Source organism: Mesoplodon densirostris, chromosome X, assembly GCF_025265405.1.
Source record: "Mesoplodon densirostris isolate mMesDen1 chromosome X, mMesDen1 primary haplotype, whole genome shotgun sequence".
NCBI classification, from domain to species: Eukaryota; Metazoa; Chordata; class Mammalia; order Artiodactyla; family Ziphiidae; genus Mesoplodon; species Mesoplodon densirostris.
In genome coordinates, this window is record NC_082681.1 from 95,050,347 (window position 1) to 95,058,195 (window position 7,849).

At 51.8% G+C, this 7,849-nt stretch overlaps 1 protein-coding gene across 1 annotated transcript; it reads left to right on the forward strand.

Annotated features, from left to right (window-relative positions):
• The first annotated feature begins 1,699 nt into the window (after positions 1–1,699).
• PCSK1N (proprotein convertase subtilisin/kexin type 1 inhibitor) lies at positions 1,700–7,107 on the forward strand. Its single transcript, XM_060087340.1, has 3 exons — positions 1,700–1,892; positions 5,885–6,357; positions 6,745–7,107. The coding sequence occupies exons 1-3, from the start codon at positions 1,779–1,781 to the stop codon at positions 6,935–6,937; spliced, it is 780 nt and encodes a 259-aa protein (XP_059943323.1). The 5' UTR covers positions 1,700–1,778; the 3' UTR covers positions 6,938–7,107.
• Positions 7,108–7,849: the final 742 nt, after the last annotated feature.

Sequence of the window (7,849 nt, forward strand, 5' to 3'; positions counted from 1 at the left end):
AGTTTCTGTGGGTCAGGAGTCAGGGTGTGGCTTAACTTGGTTCTCTGCTTAGGGTCTCACAAGACCCTAAGGTGTTTACCAGGGCTGCAGTCTCATCTGATGCTCGACTGGGGAAAGATCTGTTTCCAAGCTCACTCAGGTTGTTGGCAGAATTCAATTCATTGAAGTCATAGCACTGAAGGCTTCAATTTCTTGCTGGCAGTCAGCTGAAGGCCACCCTAGGCTCCTAAAGGCCACCCTCTGTTTCTTGCCATGTGAGGTTCCCCAAAGTGGCCACTTGTTTCATCAAAGCCAGCAAGGGAGTGGGAGTTGCCTCACAAGTTGATCATTTCAACCTCATTTTTAACATAATTATCTACATGTAATCATGTACATCTGGTCACCGTTGGACACACACACACACTCAAAGGAGAGGATTACCCAAGGATGTGAACATCAGAAGGCAGGGATCATGGGAGTCATCTTAATTGCATGTCCATTACATCATCCCTGGGTATATACTCTTCAGGTCCAAAGGGGATGTGTATAAGGATTTTCATTGTAAAGTTGTTTGTAATACTGAGGAGATAGAGGCAGTTAGAATAAATGGATTAGATATATTCACAACATAAATGGATCTTTCTTTTCCTCACTTTTGATTTATGTCATGTTACCATACTTTAATTCCAACCAAAATGAAAATATCTTTATTTTTTATCTGATTATAATAGTAATACCTAGTCATTGAATCTTTCTTCCCCAGACAACTGAGAAAAGTGTAAAGGAGAACGTGACAAACCATCAGTTATCTCTCCCTGCCCCCAGTGACATGCCCTTCCATACCACTGACATGCCCTTCCTAACATTTTTCCCCCTATGGATACACAAATTTTACCAAAGTTTTGTTTCCTTTGATGAAGGAATGCAAAGAAATCCTTTGAATCCTTTTGATGCTTGAAATCCTTTTGGAACAATATATGAGTAAAATCTATCGGTGTATCTATCTATATATCTATGGAAAAACAAGTAGATACAGACAACAAAATAAAGACAGACGGGAGGAGTGTTGTGGAGATGAAGGGAGAGAAAGAATCAGAGGCAGGGAGAGACAGATGGGAGGGGAAGACAGAGAGAGCTATGGACACATAGGGTCAGAAAGAGAAACACAAAGCCACGGAGAGATGAAGATACTGGCAAGCAGACAAGGAGAGGATAGAAAGGAACTTTTATTGAGCTCCTGCTGAATGTCATTAAACCTTCAAAGCCACTCTGGGAAGCAGTTACCAGTAACCCCTTTATGCAGGTAAGGGGCTGCACATTAGAATGGTGAACTGACCTATGTATGGTCACATCACCTGGAATGAACCCATCACCCTGTAAAGGCCCTGGTCCATAGGGCATCCGTAACTGTTTATCCAATGAACAAAGTCATATATCTCCTCCCCAAGGAGGGAGAGGCTGACACCAGACCCTCATTCCCCTCCACTGCGTCAATTTTTCCTGCCTGTCTGCTGAGGCGACAGCAAGGTCTGTTGCCCTGGCAACTGCCCTCCGACCGCCATGGCAACCGCCATCGCAGTCTCCAGCTCGCCACTTGCCCCTTGGGCATCTCCATGGCAACGGGCGGGATGGAGGGGCTGCGGGAGCTCCTAGGCTGCACCTGCGTGGAGTGGCGGGAGGGGGTGGGCAGGGTTCCCTGGCGTGCGCAGCCGCAGAGCACCGCATCCGTGTCCGCTAGCCCAGGCGCTGCGCACTTGCCAGCCAGTCAGCCCGTCCGGAGCCCGGCTCGCTGGGGCAGCATGGCGGGGTCGCCGCTGCTCCGCGGGCCGCGGGCCGGGGGCGTCGGCCTTTTGGTGCTGCTGCTTTTGGGCTTACTCGAGCCGCCCCCCGCGCTCTGCGCAAGGCCGGTAAAGGTGCGACCCGGGTCGGGCGCGGGGTGGGGGTGGGGTGGAGGATGCTACCGGCGAGGGTCGGTGCCTGGCCTCTGGCTCCTCATTCTCGCTGGTCCTGCTCCCGGGACGTGTGGAGAGATCGGCCAGGGTGGCCGGGGGTCCAGCCGCCAGTCTGCACCCAGGCCATGCCGGGGTTGGTCTCTTGGGTGTGCGGGTGGCAGTGTCCGGGGCTAGTCGGGCCGCCGCACTCTGCCGGTCCGCCCGGGCTCGGCCCGCCCGCCGCCTGTGGCTCTGTCCATGGGACTAGCGCGCTTTAAGGCAGGGGGTGCGGGCATCGGTTTGTGTGCGCATGATGTGATGATAGGGACGTGAGGGTGTGCTCTCCCTGTGTGTGTCTTTTCATGTAAGAGCTTCCGAGCATCCATACAAAGGTGCCAGTGTGGGTCCGGGTGTGCAGTGTGTGATGCTTCTGCGTGTGACTTTTCTCAGTGCCACTGTGTGCTTGTGAATTCTATGGTAATGGCGTGACTTATGGGCGTGTCTTTCTGTGTGTCTGTGTGGTCTTGTTTTTGTTTGGGAGAGAGTGGTCTCTGCATCCCTGAGTGCATATCCCATTTTGGTTCTGTTGAACTGAGTGACTAGGATTTTGTATGTGTGTTCACGAGGCTGTTCCTCCCTGCTTCTTTGTGGAGCTGTGTCATTGTGGGGAGAGGAGCCATGATGTCTCTTTCTGTGCTGCATTATGTCTTTAAGGGTGGTGCTTGTTCTTGCATCTGGATGGCTTGGCGATTGTAACTGCATGAGCATCGGTGTGCATGAACATGTGCAGTTCCTTGCGTGTGGATGTGGCAGTGTTGAGTTGCATATGTGACATCTCAAGGCCTGTCAGTCCAAATGAGTGTGTGTGAGGCCATGATTGTGTGTGATTCCCCGGGGTGTCTGAGGGGTGGTGGGTATCAAGGGCACTTGGAGCACATCCTCTTCATGAAGAGTTCAAGGCTGTCTGCGTCAAGGATGGTGTTTTTCTTAATTAAATATTTTTTATATATGACGCAATACATTTAAACATATGTATATACAATGTAATAATGATAACCCTCTTGTGTACCCATTACTCAGCTTAAGAAATCGAGCATGACCAATCATTAGAAGCCCCTGGGTGCCTCTCCCTAAGGCAGCCCCTCTTCTCCATAATTATCCTGTATTTTCTGTTAATTGATCCCTTACTTTTGTTTGCAGCTTATCACATATGTATGTATCGCTAAACAATATCTTGTCTAGTTTTTCCTCACAGAAATGGAATCATACTGGGTGTGTGGCTCCTGGTAGTCACTAGGGGTCACTAGGTAGTCATCAGGGTGTCTGGTAGTCGCAGGCAGTCTGCAGTGGAATTCTGTAACTTGCTTTTTTTTTCTCTACATTGGTTGTGAGATTCATCGCATTGAAGTATGTGGCTATAATTCATTTATTTTTATTGCTGCATAATTTTTTTTTTTTTTTTTTTTTTGCGGTACGCGGGCCTCTCACTGTTGTGGCCTCTCCCATTTCAGAGCACAGGCTCCGGACGCGCAGGCTCACCGGCCATGGCTCACGGGCCCAGCCGCTCCGCGGCATGTGGGATCTTCCCAGACCGGGTCACGAACCCGTGTCCCTTGAATTGGCAGGCGGACTCTCAACCACTGCGCCACCAGGGAAGCCCATGCTGCATAATATTTTATCCCATGTGTATATCATGGTTTATAGATACATTCTTAATACGTCAGCAACAACATTTGGGTTGTTTCCAGCTTTTCTTTCTTTTTTTTTCCTCCCTTCACTTTTATGTTATTACAAACAGTGCTGCTGTAGTTCTTCATGCACTTGTGTCCAGCAGTATATGTGCAAAAGCTAGTCTGGGGTGTAACACCCCAGGAGTGTGGCATAGGATATGTGCATCTTTTAAGACATTGCCAAATTGTTCCTCAAAGGTATCTTTAACAATTGAGTTCCCAGCAGCCATGTATAAGAGCTTCCATTTTTTCTATATCCATGTCAACATTTGACATTATCAGACTTTAATTTGGGCAATCTTTTGGACGTATTCTGCATAGTGTATCTCACTGGTATTTTAATTTGCATTTTCCTGATTACTAATGAGGTTCACTATTTTTCATTTGTTTAGTAACTTTTTTTGTATTTTTTTCCCTTTAAAATTTATTTATTTATTTATTTATTTTTGGCTGTGTTGGGTCTTCGTTTCTGTGCAAGGGCTTTCTGTAGTTGTGGCGAGCGGGGGCCACTCTTCATCGCGGTGCGCGGGCCTCTCACTATCACGGCCTCTCTTGTTGCAGAGCACAGGCTCCAGACGCACAGGCTCAGTAGTTGTGGCTCACGGGCCCAGTTGCTCCACAGCATGTGGGATCTTCCCAGACCAGGGCTCGAACCCATGTCCCCTGCATTGGCAGTCAGATTCTCAACCACTGCGCCACCAGGGAAGCCCTAGTAACTGTTTTTGGTTCCTCTTTTGTGAAATACTTGATCATCAATTTTGCCTATTTTTATATTAGTTTGCTTTTCTCCTACTGCTTTTTAGGCATTCTCTGTTTATTGGACATTAATCCTTTATTGACTGTTTGTGCTACAAGCAACTTCTCCCACTCTGGTTTTACTTTTCGTTCTTTTTAGGGTGTCTTGGGATAAAAAGAAATTCTTAATTTGAATGTAGTTAAAATTATTTGTCTTTTCCTTTCCATTGTTCCCAAATTTGGATCACTTGTTGTTCCTGCACAATTTATTGAAGGAGTTGGTCCTGTCCCCACTGCTCTGCAGTGTCCCCTCTGTCGTAGCAAGTGTCAGTGTGTGTGGATCTGTTTCCAAGCTCTGTTCAATCCTATTCCTTCCGCTGCAATCGAATCTGCGGTTTAACTTGCCCATTTAATTTTTGATTTCATTAAAAGTATTTTTCTAGATGTTCTAGATGTTTCTTTTTCAAATCTTCATGGTCATTTTAATGGTCATTAGTTCCTCTCTCATACTTTTGATAGTCTTTTATTTCTCTAAACTTACTGAAATTGTTTCAAAACTGCCTGAACTGAAAATTAGTCATTGGGCAATTTATTTTACAGATAGACTTGCACACATGCCAAATGATATTTGGACACGGTTATTCATCCCAACATTATTTATGAGAATAGCAAAAGATTGGAAACACCCTAAATGTTCATCAGTTGGGCTGGTTAAATAAACTATTATACGTCCATACAAAAGAGAATCAATACAGAAGAAAGGAAGGAAGAGAGAGAGAAAGGATGCTCTTAAGGTACTGATCTAGATCTAGATTCCAAAAAGCAAGGTGCAGAACAGTCTGCTACCTTTAGGGTACAACAAGTGGACAATAGGAATCTATAAAATGCAAATACAGGTTCCTGTTGTCCACAACATCAATATAGAAAAATCCATAGCTGTCGTATCTACCATCGCTACTCCTATGAAACAAACAAACAAACAAAAACAAACAAACAAACAAACCAAAAAACCTGGTCTTGGGCTTCCCCGGTGGCGCAGTGGTTGAGAGTCCGCCTGCCGATGCAGGGGACACGGGTTCGTGCCCCGGTCCGGGAAGATCCCACATGCCGCGGAGCGGCTGGGCCCGTGAGCCATGGCCGCTGAGCCTGCACATCCGGAGCCTGTGCTCCGCAACGGGAGAGGCCACAACAGTGAGAGGCCCACGTACCGCAAACAAAACAAAACAAAACAAAAACCCTGGTCTTCAGCAGCCCTGGGACAAGTTCTGAGTCACTAGGAAATCGCTAGGGGTGGTGAATCTAGGGGTCTTTGGTGGTCCTAAGAGTGTCCAGAGATATTTGGGGGTCTCCATTGCCCTTAGGGGTGTCTACTCATATTTGAGGGGCCACGGTGCCTTTGTTGGCATGTTGGCATCTAGGGATATTTGAGATCCACGGAGTCCCCCGGTTTGGGGGTCCCTGGCCTGACGGACGCTGACGACCTCTCGCTCCCCACCTGTCTTCCCGCAGGAGCCCCGCAGCCTGGGCGCAGCCTCTCCGCCAAAGGCTGAGGCCAGCACTCCCCGCCGCTTCCGGCGGGCAGCGACTCGAGGAGAGGCGGCGGGGGCTGTGCAGGAGCTGGCGCGGGCGCTGGCGCACCTGCTGGAGGCCGAACGGCAGGAGCGGGCGCGGGCCGAGGCGCAGGAGGCTGAGGATCAGCAAGCGCGCGTCCTGGCGCAGCTGCTGCGCGTCTGGGGCGCGCCCCGCACCAACGACCCGGCGCTGGGCCTGGAGGACGACCCCGACGCGCCAGCCGCGCAGCTCGCCCGAGCCCTGCTCCGCGCCCGCCTGGACCCCGCCGCCCTCGCAGCCCAGCTTGTTCCCGCCTCTGCCCCCGCCGCGGCACTCAGACCCCGGCCCCCAGTCTACGACGACGGCCCCACGGGCCCAGATGCCGAGGACGCCGGCGACGAGACGCCGGACCTGGATCCGGAGCTGCTGAGGTCTCCCCCACAAGGGGTGGTCGGGGCGGGGGCGGGCGCCTACATCCCGGGAGGAGGAGGGCGAGGAGCGGCGGGGGCCTGCTTCACGGGGTGGAGGTGCGAACACCTAGGTCCTGGAACCCTGGGAGGGAATTTTCTAGTCCTGGACCTAGGGTGTGGAGGCAGAGATGCCTGGCCGGCTTCCTTCGTCCGAATGGGAGGCGGGGAAACTATAGTTTCAGGGATGGAAGGGGGAGACATCCGTCTCCTGGAAGCAGTGGGAGGCCTGGGTGGGAGGAGGCTGCCAGGTCCCCAGGCGGTCAGGGATAGCGGCGCTGTCCAGGTCCTAGGGCCGGGGCGTTGGCGCACGGACACGTCCTCACTGCATTCCGCTCTGCTCCCCTGCAGGTATTTGTTGGGGCGGATCCTCGCGGGAAGCGCAGACCCCGAAGCTGTGGCTGCCCCGCGTCGCCTCCGCCGAGCCGCTGACCAGGACCTGGGCCCTGAGGTTCCCCCTGAGGGCGTGCTGGGGGCCCTGCTGCGCGTGAAGCGTCTGGAGACCCCCGCACCCCAGCCCCCAGCGCGCCGCCTCCTGCCTTGAGCACCGCCTGGATCAGCGCGCCGCCTCCTGCCCTGAGCACCGCCTGGATCCTGCGCGTACTCCGGGGGCCCAGGACCGCCTCGCCCCTGACTCCCCGACAGCCAGTTGCTGCCCTGGAACCCCAAGATCCGCACCCCTGACCCCACAATAAATATGATCTGAAGCAACTGTGTGCTTGTTTGAGTGGCAGTGTCTAGGGGGCCGGTGGACTGGGTGGAGACGGCTGCCCTCAGACAAGGGGAAAGGGGCCCCTGCCCTCCATCCTGCACTTTTGAGACAACCCCTGCCTCAGTCTTTGCCTCTCCTCACTGGAGAGATACCCATATGGACAATGGCAGTGCCCACCCGGATTTTGTGCCGTTTCTAGGCCTCGCTTGGGAATGGGGAGCCAAGAAGACTTTGAAGCCACTTTCAGCGGCATCTTCTGGGGGTCCATCCTCCTGGGGACCAAGTGGTGGTCAAGGGGTGGCTGTTTGTGAGGCATGTGAGTAGAGCTTGGGCGGTGCTGGCACGACCACTTGCACACATGTGGTGGGCTGCCGGCCAGGGGCCAGCCCTCCCAACACCATCACCTCCTGGCCTGGAACTCTCTGGGCCCTGAGGAAGTGTATTAGTCAAGGTAGGAGGATAGGATGTATTTTGTTAGTTTGATATGTAATGTTTAGTTATATAGTACAGAAGCCATTCTATCTGTACTCTTATCCCAGCCCTGAAGGTACTGGGAGTTGGTGTGGTAACTGGTTTGTGGTCATGGCCTGTGCACTGGCTATTCCCTCTGCCCCTAGTTATCCACAAGTTTTTACCCAAATGTCACCTACTCAGTAAGGCTTTCCTTGACCTCCCTGTCACTCTGTTCCTTTGCCTGCCTTCAATACATAGCCTTATGTTATATCTACAAGGGCAGGGGCTTTT

What these genes read in the sequence shown, in the direction of transcription:
- PCSK1N (XM_060087340.1), top strand. Translation starts at nt 1,779, where the DNA reads ATGGCGGGGTCGCCGCTGCTCCGCGGGCCGCGGGCCGGGGGCGTCGGC. An exon ending in TCTGCGCAAGGCCGGTAAAG is followed by an intron (nt 1,893 to 5,884) that starts GTGCGACCCGGG and finishes GTCTTCCCGCAG; the next exon opens with GAGCCCCGCAGCCTGGGCGC. An exon ending in CTGGATCCGGAGCTGCTGAG is followed by an intron (nt 6,358 to 6,744) that starts GTCTCCCCCACA and finishes GCTCCCCTGCAG; the next exon opens with GTATTTGTTGGGGCGGATCC.